At 41.3% G+C, this 13,468-nt stretch overlaps 1 protein-coding gene across 3 annotated transcripts in view; it reads left to right on the forward strand.

Annotated features, from left to right (window-relative positions):
• Window positions 1-3,317, forward strand: part of EPS15 (epidermal growth factor receptor pathway substrate 15) — a 160,066-nt gene extending 156,749 nt beyond the window's left edge. For all 3 annotated transcript variants that reach the window (XM_007978767.3, XM_007978770.3, XM_007978769.3), the window contains one exon: window positions 1,691-3,317. In XM_007978767.3, coding sequence (XP_007976958.1) covers window positions 1,691-1,837 — 147 coding nt within the window. In that variant the 3' untranslated portion in view covers window positions 1,838-3,317. The remainder of the gene's footprint in view (window positions 1-1,690) is intronic.
• The last annotated feature ends 10,151 nt before the right edge of the window (window positions 3,318-13,468 follow it).

The raw sequence follows: 13,468 nt of genomic DNA on the forward strand, positions 1-13,468 counted from the left end.
CCTAGGGAAAACTACCATTTCAAAAGCCTGACAAGGTATTTTATTTCATCCTTTCATGAAGGATTTTCTGTGTGACAAGACTTGAAACCAATTAGAATTTTTTAATTTAGTATTTGCCAAGGTTGCTGTTTGGGGTAGATAAAAATGTTTCCCCAACGTAATAATTATGAGTGTTAAGATTTTATTTAGACTGGTCTAAAAGTTGCCAAAGCCTGGAGAAATCTTCATAATGCCTTTTTTTTTTTTTTTTTTTTTTTGGCTCACTCCGTCCATCTGGCTGGAGAGTGGTGATATGATCACAGCTCACTGCAGCCTCAACTTCCCAGGCTCAGGTGATCCTCCCAAGTAGCTGGGACTATAGATGTGCATCACCATACCTGGCTAATCTTTTTGTAAAGACGGTTTTGCCATGTTGCCAAGATGAACTTCTTGAACGTCTAAGCTCAAGCAATTGGCCCACCTTGACCTCCCAAAGTACTAGGATTACAGATGTCAGCCACTATGCCTGGCTCAAAATGCTTTTTATAAAATATGATTAGGTTCTTGGGAGGCCAAGGTGGGCAGATCATCTGAGGTCAGGAGTTCGAGATCAGCCTAACCAACATGAAGAAACCGTATCTCTACTAAAAATACAAAATTAGCCGGGCGTGGTGGTACATGCCTGTAATCCCAGCTACTCGGGAAGCTGAGGCAGGAGAATCGCTTGAACCCGGGAGGCGGATGTTGTAGTGATCCAAGATTGTGCCATAGCATCCAGCCTGGGCAACAAAAGCGAAACTCCGTCTCCAAAAAAAAAAAAAAAAAAAAAGATTAGGTTTACATCATATCTTGCTCAGTATACCCAATACTTTAATATGATGTATAGCAAAATCAGCTTTTGTTTGTTTGTTTTGCTTCTTAGCTTTTCTATACATTAAGGGTTAGGAAACTACCAGTGGGATTAAGTTAAAAATGATTTATCATGTGAGGGTCTCAGTAAAGTCGAAGTAGTAAATGTTTTACATTACATTAGATCAAAAAGGCTAGCCCTCTCCTGTTTTTAAATCTTCTAATCTACTATAAGCATTTCTACTTTTTTTAGTGATATATATATAACATTTTATATATATAACATTTTATATATATGTAACATTTTATATATATATATATGTATTTTTTAGATGGAATCTCACTTTGTCACCCAGGCTGGAGTGCAGTGGTGCAGTTGCGGCTCACTGCAAACTCCGCCACCTGGGTTCAAGTGATTCTTGTGCCTCAGCCTCCCAAGTAGCTGGGATTATAGGCATCGCCACCATGCCCGGCTAATTTTTGTATTTTTAATTGAGAGGGCGTTTTGCCATGTTGGCGAAGCTGGTCTCGAACTCCTGACCTCAGGTGATCCACCTGCCTCGGCCTCCAAAGTGCTGGGATTATAGGCATGAGCCATCACATCTAGCCTAGTGATATTTTTAACATTTAGTTTTATATTCTGTCTATAGATTGAATTAATTTTTAAAATTAAACTACGGTTTAATAATATTAAACATGTTTTCAGGAAAAAAAAAAAAAAAAAGAATTAACAAGTAACCAGACTATTTCCAGAGTCCTTCAGGTGAAACAAGTTAATGTCCTTTTGTAAAAACTATTTCCTTCTTTTTATTTGCTTTACTCATTTATTTATTCATTTGTTCATCGATCTTTTAAATGGCAGTATCCCTCTGAGGAAGATATGATCGAATGGGCCAAAAGGGAAAGTGAGAGAGAAGAAGAGCAGAGGCTTGCCCGACTAAATCAGCAAGAACAAGAAGACTTAGAACTGGCTATTGCACTCAGCAAATCTGAGATATCAGAAGCATGAAGAATTCTCTTGTTCTTTGGCAACAATATAGTACTCTTCTTCCTGAATACTGAAACTATTTACAATGTGTGTCAAAACTACCTGTGAGCATGGGAATACAAAAGGTTTGAGATTCCTGTAAATGTGACAAAATTTTAGGATTTTTTTTTTTCTTCATTACAGATTCGTCTTTTTTTTTTCTTATAAAAGCCGTAACCCAGTCAGACAAATTCACCTTCACTTAGGCCCCTGGCCCCTGTTCTGGTATACATTTACTGTGAGCTTTTGCCTGCCTGTGCTATTTTACTTGTAAAGCTAGAGCACCCAAGCTTCTGCTTTCTGGAATATAGAGAAATAGTTTCACCCTGCACTACGCTGTTCTGTAGTTATTCTGATGATAGCCAGTGAGGTTCTTAAAGTTTGCAGTATTCTCCCCTGATTGGAATGGTTGAGTGAGGATAAGGGAAAGAATATCTTACTTCTTTTATGATTGGTGCAAATTGGCTAAAGTGCATTTTTAAATTTCCTTATAGTAAAAATACTACTTAATTTGTTTTTTAGAGACAAAGAAAAATATTTTGCACAGATTTACTCCAGTATGGAAAAGGGACACTTTAGGTTGACTATTATAGCCTCAGATTCGATCTTTTCCTAACTAAAAATATTAAAGCCTCATGTGTGAAATAAATTTTTTTAAAGATTTATCTGGATTTAGAGAATTTTAGATCAACAGATACCTCTCGGTGTGTTTGCTAATTAATAAAAATTAGTTTCTTACAAATAAAGTTTGTAAGAAAATGTTCATTTTAAGTGCTAGATAGTAGAGAAAATTTATCACCTAAAATATACCCATCAGTATAAGGCAAGCAAAAGTCTTAACATGGCAGCCATTCTGCCTTTGCCGTGGCCCTGTCCTGTTTAGTTCTTAGTGGGTTTATTTTTGTACTTTTGCAGAAGAAACTTCAGCAAGCTAGAACTGGAAGGTACTTTAATTTTTCATATATACTTTTTTTTTTTTTAAATGAAGGCTCATTTACTTGAAATGTAAAAACTTTCACTGAATACAAATAGGGAAAAAAGTGATATGTTTTATATCATATTGCTTTTTGTCCATCTTTGTGGTTTAGTTTATTTACTCACTTCATGTTTTTCACCTATAAAATTGTCAAGCTAGCAACAAGACTCTTGTTTGTTTAATTGGGAGAGAAGATACCTGCCAGATTATCAAAACTCTTCACGTGTTAAAAGACCACTCCTGTAAAACCGACCTAGTGGACAAGCTGAATTTGAAATAGACTGTGAAGTAAGCTGTAACTTGTCATTTTAATTTTGTTTAACATGGTTACTGACTTAGATGATGTATTGAATACCAAGATAAAGAAAAATGCACCTAAAATCTAATTAGAATTATCTGGGTCACCAAGTCAAGGTGGTATTGATCTGTGTTAATCTGAGTAACTTATTGCCTAGCCTATAAATAAATTTCAAAGTATCCAATTCATTTCTTCTTCAAATGGTGCTTGTTTTCTTTCCATTACACAATTGGACTCCTACAGTTTAAAACAAACTTTAAACCAGTATCTTACACTGCTAATAACTTTTTTCTACCTTTGTAAATAGAAACATTTCTGCATAAAAGTCATACATATGAAGCAAGGGCTGAATCATAATCACAAGGCTTTAATTTTGATAAACGAATCCAGTAACCTAAGGATTTTCTGCAAAATTTGACTGAGAAGTTAAGTATTGGGAGTTGCAATGGTGGTATTTGTTTTCTTCCTCTTAAACTGCTTAGGATAAAGGTAAGTTGACTTGAACAACTTTCTTTTGCACTGGGAAAATGAGCACATGTTGGAAATGCTTCAAAAATTTTTTTAATTAAACACTCGAGGCCGGGCGTGGTGGCTCAAGCCTGTAATCCCAGCACTTTGGGAGGCCGAGACGGGTGGATCACGAGGTCAGGAGATCGAGACCATCCTGGCTAACATGGTGAAACCCCATCTCTACTAAAAAATACAAAAAACTAGCCGGACGAGGTGGCGGGCGCCTGTAGTCCCAGCTACTGGGGAGGCTGAGGCAGGAGAATGGCGTAAACCCGGGAGGCGGAGCTTGCAGTGAGCTGAGATCCAGCCACTGCACCCCAGCCTGGGCGACAGAGCAAGACTCCGTCTCAAAAAAAAAAAAAAAAAAAAAAAAAAAAACTCGAAAATAATAAATATAACTTATAAACACCCACTTTCAATGTAATAAATGTATCCTAATCTTATGTATGTTTAACTGGATTACATAGATTTTTATCTTTTGTTAAAATGTGTATACTCCATGGACCAATATAATGTTAAAGTATGTATATATTATATAAATATATATGTATATCTGTATGCTCGCTTGTGTAGGATGAATGTCTTAGAGTCGTTTGTGGTATTTTATGTTGTTGACTCTGGCTCCAGGGCCTGTGCTTGAAAAGGACAGATAAGTATTGCCCAGAGCTAAGTGGCACTACTTACAAAGTTTTAAACATCTTCTACATACCGATTCATGTTTATTTGAGCTCTCTTTATTATAGAATTTTCTCTTAAAGTTTCAGACCTCTAAGTTGTAGCCTGTAATTATGAGAACAGTAAAATTTAAGTAATAATAAAGAATCCTATCCATATATCTATATTGCAGTGGAGTTTTGCATGGTCCTCTGATTATGTCCATGCTATGTCCAAGGAGGAGTAGCTATATACAATCAGCACAGATTAATATGTGTAAAAGGTTTGGGACAGCACCTGGTATAGAATAAATAATAAATGTAAACTATTATCTTTGGTTATCATGTCCTTTTGCCTGCCTGTGCTATTTTACTTGTAAAGCTAGAGCACCCAAGCTTCTGCCTTCTGGAATATAGAAGTCTTTCATGTCTTTTATGAAAGAAATGAAATGTATATGCATAAAGACAGTGCCTAAAACATATGTGGCTTTGTATATATGTGTTGAATAAGAATTTGTAGGCCCGACGCAGTGGCTCGCGCCTGTAATCCCAGCACTTCGGGAGGCTGAAGTGGGCAGATCACCTGAGGTCAGGAGTTCGAGAACAACCTGGCGAACATGGGGAAACTGTCTCTACTAAAAATGCGAAAAAATTAGATGAGCATAGTGGCTCGCACCTATAGTCCTAGCTACTCAGGAGGCTGAGACAGGAGAATTGCTTGAACCCGGGAGGCAGAGGTTGCAGTGAGCAGAGATCACACCACTGGACTCCAGCCTGGGTGACAGAGTGAGACTCCGTCTCAAAAAGAAAAAAGAATTTGTCACTGGGCATAGTGGCTCATGCCTGTAATCCCAGCACTTTGGGAGGCTGAGGTGGGAGGATCACTTGAGCCCAGGAGTTTGAGACCAGCCTGGGGCAACATGGTGAGACCCCATCTCTACAAAAAAAAAAAAAAAGCCAGGTGTGGTGGTGCATGCCTGTAGTCCCAGCTACTAGAGGCTGAGGTGGGAGGATCAATTGAGCCCAGTGAGGCTGCAAGAAGCTGGGGTTGTGCTGCTGTGCTCCAGCCTAGGCAACAGAGCAAGACCCTGTCTCAAAAAAAAAAAAACTAATCCCAGCACTTTGGGAGGACAAGGTGGGTGGATCTCCTGAGGTCAGGAGTTCAAGACCAGCCTGGCCAACACGGTGAAACCCTGTCTCTAATAAAAAAATACAAAAATTAGCCAGGCATGGTGGCGGGTGCCTGTAATCCCAGCTACTTGGGAGGCTGAGGCAGGAGAATCACTTGAGCCTGGGAGGCGGAGGTTGCAGTGAGCCGAGACTGTGCCACTGCACCCCAGCCTGGGCAACAGAGCAAGACTCCATATCAAAAAAAAAAAAAAAAAGTGACATGGACTTTTGGAAGGCTCTGTGTTCTAATAAACTCACAGTACTGGGACTGAATCTGTTTCTGCCATTTTTGAGGATGTAATGTAAAGATGATTTTGAGAAAGTTATTTAGCCTCCCTGAACCTCATTTTTCTCATCTAACGTACATCACAGTACTTAACTCACGGGATTGTTTTAAAGGATTTAGCTTTGATAGCTTTTTATTATTTATTTTAAATAAATGTAACCACAATATTACTAATAGCGAAAAGAGCCATTGGCTGTTGAATGTACATTATATATGAAGCACTCTACTAGGCATTTTTTGTGTGTTTTCTCTTTTCTTGTTTAATCTTCACAATACCTCTAAGTAGTAGATACTGTTGTTATCCCGTTTTAGAAATGGAGAAACTGAGGCTCAAAAATGTTAAAATAATGTGCTTCAGATCATCCAACTGATGAGAAGATGAGCCAGGAACTGAACCCTGGTCGGTCTGATCCTAAGCATGATACTCTTTTCAGTTTACCATGCTTTGTTTTATTTTGTGTGGAAGAAAAAAAAATTTTACTTATAGGAAGTGGTAGGAACAGGACATGATAAATAATAATAAATAACATTTACTAAGCTCCAGGCATGATCCTAAATGCTTTACTATTAATTTAATCCTCACAATAGTAACCATGAAAGGTATAGGTACTATTATCTTCGCCATTTTACAGAAGAGGAAACCAAACTAGGCCACAGTTATGCAGCTAGTAAGTGGCAGAGCTGGAATTTGAACCTAGGAGATGGGCTCCAGAGTTTTAACCACTACTCTGTATTCCTGTTAATGATGAGTAGTCAGAGGAGCAGTGTCACAAATGAAATAATCCATGTAATCGCTGTTCTTGAGGATTAATGTAATAAACATATACATGGCATCTTATAAAACATTTTCCCATTCATTCTTGTATTTAACTCTTGTGAGGGTTTAGAACAGTTTCTGACACATGAAAGCACTTAATGATTATTAGTGTTATCATAAGTGATAAGTATATGGGGGGAGTAGCCAGCCTTGCTTTTAGTTTTTCTTTTTTTGTAGAGACAGAGTCTCACTCTGTTGCCCAGGCTGGAGTGCAGTAGCACAGTCATAGCTCATTGTAACCATGAACTCCTGGGCTCAAGAGATCCTCCCGCCTCAGCCTCCCAAGTAGCTAGGACTATAAATGCATGCCACTGGACCTAGTTAGTTAGTTAGTTAGTTAGCAGAGATATAGAGGTCTCACTTTGTTGCCCAGGCTGGTCTTGAACTCAAGTGATCCTCCCTCCTCAACCACCCAAAGTGCTGGGATTATAGGCTCAGCCCAACCTTGTTTTAAATACAACATTTAAAACCAAAAGGCTAGAAAAAATGAAAAGTAATTTATCAGTACTGACAAGGCTCTGGAAAGAGTACATAAAAAGGGAGGCAGAGTAAGTTTTGAAGAGTTCGAAGTAGCTCAGTGTGACTAGCGTGTAGGTTTGTGGGCAAAAGACTGAGGTGTTTGTGTTCATAAGATTTCATTGGTGGTGATTTGGGGAATTGCCTTAGAAGAAAATCAGGTAAGGCAGGGAGAGCAGGTGGAAGATTGTTGCAGTCATGCAGGTGAGATGGTAAGAACTTAAAATGTGGTTGTGGCTGGAGACTAAGAGAAGGGGACCAATTTGAGAAAGATTTAAGAGAATTAACAGGTCTTGAGGTCTAATTAGATGTAGGTGGTAAGGGGAAAGGAGTACTCAAAATTTAGCAAGCAATAGAATCACCTGGAGGACGTGTCAAACTACGGATTGCTGGACTCCAGCCCCAGAGTTTTTGATTCAGTAGGTTGTAGAGTTGGACCCCCGAATTTACATTTCTAACAGGTTCCCAGATGATGGTGATGTTGACTCAGGGGCCTCAGTTTGAGAACCACTAGAGTAGATGATAACTTCTAAGTCTTTTTTGTTTGCCGGTTTTATTAAATCCATTCATTTACTCTGCAGTGCTGTTGCATCTTGTCATTCTACACTTGACCTGTGGATTCTGCTTCTTGGTAACCTCTAATCTTTCTTATGGATAGACAGTTTTTGAAAATAATAATTGCAGGCTGGGCACGGTGGCTCACGACTGTAATCCCAGGACTTTGGGAGGCCAAGGTGGGCAGATCACTTGAGGTCAGGAATTTGAGACCAGCCTGGCCAACATGGTGAAACCCCGGCTCTACTAAAAATACAAAAATTAGCTGGGCATGGTGACGCACGCCTGTAGTCCCAGCTACACTCGTGAGGCTGAGGCAGGAGAATCGCTTGAACCGTGGAGATGGAAGCTGCAGTGAGCCAAGACCATGCCACCGTACTTCAAGCGTGGGTGACAGTGAGACTCTGTCTCTAAAAAAATATATAAAAATAATAATTGCAAGTTAGCACTTATATAGCACTTAGTGCCCCGTACTATTTAAAGTACTTTATATATACTGATTAATTTAACCTCCATAACATGCTTTTAAGTTAGGTACTATTATTCCCAGTTTACAGATGATAAGACTGAGAGGTGCAAAGAGGTTAAATAATTTGTCCAAGACCACTGAGCTAAAAAGCGCCAGAGCTAGGATTCAAACCCAGGTCCAGGCAGTTGGCTGAGCGCGGTGGCTCACGCCTGTAATTCTAGCACTTCGGAAGGCCAAGGCAGGTGGATCATCTGAGGTCAGGAGTTCCAGACCAGCCTGGCCAACGCGGCGAAACTCCATCTCTACTAAAACTACAAAAAAATTAACTGGGCGTGGTGGCGGGCGCCTATAATCCCAGCTACTTGGGAGGCTGAGGCAGGACAATTGCTTGAACCAGGTGCAGGGGGTGGGTGGGGTGGGGAATACAGTGAGCCAAGATCATGCCACTTCACTCCAGCCTGGGCAAAAGAGTGAAACTCCGTCTCAAAACCCAAGCAGTCTGACTCAAAAATCCGTTTTCAATTACTCTGTTCTGCTGAAGAAAAAAAAAGATACATTAAGATACTTTTTTTCTTCTATGCATGGATCTATAATGTACCTTTTACTTCCAGAAAGGTCTCTATTGTCTTAGTTTTGAAAATGCACAGTGAGAAAGTCATTATTCTATTGACCTTTGCTAAGATCTATTGTGTGCTGGACCAGGGACAGAGAAGACTCATATGAGGACCTTGCCATTAGTGGTATAGTAGGAAAGATAGGCATCTACTTACATAATTTCACAGCATTGGGTACTGAGGATACCGTAGGAGTGCTGAGATCCCCAGAGAAGGGAGATAATAGTTCTAGCTGAGAGGATTGGGGAAGGTGTCCCCAGAACATAGTATTCTGTTCCTTGCTAGCATTACTAAAAACATACATGGTGACTGTTGGGATTTTTTGTTAGAAGCACAGCTCCCACAAGGCTGCATCATTTGATGTTAGGGCTGTGTTCACTGGAAAAGGCCAGCAGTCTCCTAGGAGGCCTCATTTAAGTAGCATTCATTACTTGAGTGAATTAAGCCTGGTCCAAGGTCTGACCTTCAAGTTTAGAAACCTGATTTTCATCAATAAAATGGAGACAGATCTCTATTAAGAAATTTCACAGGGACTGATATAAAGACCCGAATGTCACTTTCCAGTAAAAATAAAGTTGCCACAGGACTTAGAGTGCCCACAATTGGTTGAACATGACTCCTCCCTTGCTGGTGGTTGGATACCTCCTGCCTCTGAGGCACCGCTTGATCTCTGCAGCCAGGGTTGCCTGGGCCCCTCTCATGGACGCATTTTTCAGATTAATATCTTTAATCAGGTTACAGTCTGGTTTGACTAGTTGGGTAACTATAATGCCTCTTTAGGGTGACTTTGCATATCTTTGCTATGATCCATTATATGTAAATTTTTCAGTATGTTAATGAGCATCATTTTTAAAATCATGAAATAGAATTCATTATTGAATATGTACTGGGTCACAAGATAAAATGTTTGAAAGCCATTTATTTTTTACAATCTCTCCAAAGGAGTGTAAGTCCTAAAGTTATGTATCCAGGTGAATGATATAAAAGATTATCTCATGGGAGTGGGGAAAACTACAGAAAGACCTCACCCATTTTTCTCTCCTCACTGCACTAAGTGTATAGAATGTGTGCAGCTGCCCAAGACCTAAGGGCTTAGTTACAGCCTCTCCATGTTTCCTCTGGAGTCAGAACTTGATTGAGTTAGTTTGTGGGAAGGAAAAGAAATGGGGAAAAGCTGACACTTACTGGGGACCTTCTCTGAGCCTGGCACTAAGGTTCTTAATAAATGTATAATTTATTCCTTATGACACTTAAATAGAAAATATAAGGTATAGAGAGATGGAAGCAATTTGGCCAAGAAACCCCAACCTAGGAAAGGTTCACAGCTGGACAAGCCAAGTTCCAACCCAGATGCCTCAGCTGTGAGACTTACTCTTCTACCACACTGGACTGCCTTTTGCTCTCTGCGGCTACGTATGCTCAAAGGACTGCTCTTAAGAGCAGGTATGCAAGACTCAGCAACCCAGGCCCTCATTGAGCACAGAGGAGACCCCACACCCCTCCGAGGCTCTGTAAGACACACAGGAGAGACTGAACTGAACTGCTTGCTCAGTCTGTGGGCCTTTTAATGATGATTGGACTTGTCAGGACTGAGACAACCCTGATTTGTTCTCCTCCAGATTGTGGGCCTCTACATGAGTTAAAGATCCTTCTAGGCACTGTGACATACAGAGACTTGGATGGGGTAGAGGCTGTACTTAATTGAATCAAAACTCTGGACCTAGAATGGGTAGAAGCAGGTAAGGAGCCCTCCACCCTTGCTCCCTTGTAGCATGCTGCCTTAACCACATACAAGCAAAAGAAAACCCTGATGCATCTCAGCTTCCTGAGCAAGTTCCTGGCCTTGTAGAGGGAATCTAGACCTTGGAGTTTTATGAACATGGGCCTAAATTCTGGTCTTACCATTTCCTAGCTGTGTGTTTTTGGGTAAATCTGTTAACCTCTGTGGTCCTCAGGGATAACAGTTCCCTTACAAGGTTGTTGCCAGGATTAAAGATGATAGATACAGGTTGGGTGTGGTGGCTCATGCCTGTAATCCCAGAATTTTGGGAGGCCCAGGCAGGAGGATTGCTTGATTCCAGGAGTTCCAGACCAGCCTCGACAACATAGCAACACTCTGTCTCTACAAAAAAGTATATATATATTTAAAAATTAGCCAGGCATGGTGACGTGCACCTGAAGTCCTAGCTACTCAGGAGACTGAGGTGGGAGGATCACTTGAAGCCAGGAGTTCGAGGCTGCAGTGAGCTGTGATCACACCACTGCACTCCAGACGGGGCAACAGATCGTGACACTCTGAAAAAAAAGATGATGGATACAAAGTCATGGTTTCTGTTACATGGCAGATATTCACTAAGAGCTGCCATGCCCATGTTTAAAAAGAAGAGGTAACAATACATTTTCGGAAAATGAATCTGAATAAAGAGGATAAACTTCAGTTATCTTGGAAGTTCATTTATATAGAACCCTTCATTGCCCTCTGATTCTGGATAAAACTATCACTATAGGAGGTGCAGGTAACACACACTATGTGTCCAGCACTGTTCTGTTGTGCTTGCATTAACTTAATCCTTACAACAACCGTTGTAATAGGTGCTATTATCCTCATTTTACTGATAAGAAAACAGACACAAAGAAGTGGAGTAACTTACCTGGTTGTGTGGATACCTAGTGGTGGGGCCAAGATTTTAACCTAAGCAGTGTGGCTCCAGTGGAAGGGAGGATGGGAAGAATAAAACCTATTCTACCTTGGGTTTATTACATGATTCAAAGTAAGCTTGAAAAAGTGACTCGTAAATGCTTTGTGCACCTAATAACTTGCGTGGCAGGAAAGCTAGGGCTGGGGTTAAGATACAGACCCTCAAGTCGGGCTGTGTGTGTGGAGTTCTAGCTCTGCCACTTAACTAGTTTGTGTGATCTTGAGCAAATTAATTCCTCTCTGCCTCACTTTTTCAACTATAAAATTGGGATTGTAAAAGAACATACATGTTAGGATTATTTTGAGGATTAAATGCGTTGGCACATGTGAAGAGTTTAAAATAGTGCCCAAGTAACATAATTCTAAACAGATGAGGAAGAAGAAAGAAGCCTTGAAGATTAAGAACCCCGGGATTGAATCCCAGCTCCTGATTTGATCTTAGGAACATTTCTAAACTTCTGACCCAGATATTCTTAAAACAGTTGTCTAGATTAGAGGTAGACATGTAAAGGCTCTCTGCATAGTGCCTGTCACGGGGTAGAAGCTTAATAGATATTAGTTCCTTCTTTATTTACTCACCATTGAGTACCTACTATGTACAGCAATAGTGCTGGGCTCTGTAGAAGACGAGATACTGCCTCCACCTTCAGAGAGAAATCTGAAATACCATTGTAAATAACTTATACAAGGATTTTAAAATACATAATACTAAATGCTGTGAGGGAGACAGATTAAAATGTAACCTCTGAAAAGGGAGAGACTGCTCCAATGGGGAGATCCTGGGTGGCTTCCTGGTGGAAGTGGTGCTGGCTGTGGGCTGAGAGGCTCAGTGAGATTAATCCTTTTAACAGTAAACTGGGCTCTGGACCCATAGGAGGTCAGGCTTCTAAGGTCCTGTGCCTCTTCTTGCCTGTGAACCCAGGAGAAAGTTGGCTATTATCTAAGTGCCTAGTGCTGGCCAAGCTGGACAAGGCTCTGGACTAAGGGGTTTGGATCCCTGGGCATACTGTAACTGGAATTTCCAGATTTAGAAGCTCTAGCTTTGTGATAAGATAAGCAGCATTCTCGGGCCCTTGTTGATCTGCAAAAACCATGATATGACTGAAAGAGTGAAAGGTCATATGTTCTCTGCTGCCTACCAGGGAAGAGTGAGAGAAATTGCCCAAATGGTCCTTGGAGCCTCTGCCCTCTGGGCAGCTTTGCCCAGGGCCTCCCGCTCCGTGCTCAGCCCACCCATGGTTCATAGGCAGGGTGGGAGGAAAACACCAGATTGGGCAGAGAAGCCTGGGTGTAAGACCTGACTTCACAAATTGGTTTCAGGAAAGGTCGTTCACCCCTCTGAACCTGTTTCATCAACTGTAAAATGGGGATAAGTGAGTATGTAATAAGATGTAGATAAATAAGAATTGGTGTAAACTGCCCGGCTCAGGGCTTGACACATGAGAGAACACTTGACATGTGAGAACCAGTCACCACTTACTGGACACAAGATTTGTGTTGCACAAGTACCTAGGATACAGACCCAGCTCAGAAGGAAACAAAAATGGGCCTTAACCACCCTGCCCCTGCCCTGTGTTCCGCCCCCCACCTTCTCTGATGAGCTAAGTCTCCAGGGGTCCCTGAATCCATTGTTCACACCAGAGCTGGAGCAGGCCTTCTCAAATGCCTCCTCACGGTGCTCCCCTACTCTGTGTCCTTAGTTGGGCCTCCCATAAAAGCCCCTGGACTGCATGCCAGGGGATCCCCTTGCTCCATAGCTGATTCTGCTTGGTGGTGGTAATTTAAAATAAAAACCAAAAATGTACACGGCCTAAGATAAAATATGGAGATGGAGCTGTGGCTCATTCTCCTCTGTCCCCCAACCTGCCACGGGGGCCTGGACTCAGAAGTCGGTGAAGTGGGTCACTCCAGGGCCTGGCCTGGCCTGCAGCCTCCACCCTCAGGCCCAGACAGCTGCTCTCCACTTCCCTGCCTATCAGTCCCCTGCGGCTGGTGCTCTGTGCCCAGCATTTGACTCAGTCCCGAGCCTCTGATCCCATTCAGGCGAGGCC

Source organism: Chlorocebus sabaeus, chromosome 20, assembly GCF_047675955.1.
Source record: "Chlorocebus sabaeus isolate Y175 chromosome 20, mChlSab1.0.hap1, whole genome shotgun sequence".
Taxonomy (NCBI): Eukaryota; Metazoa; Chordata; class Mammalia; order Primates; family Cercopithecidae; genus Chlorocebus; species Chlorocebus sabaeus.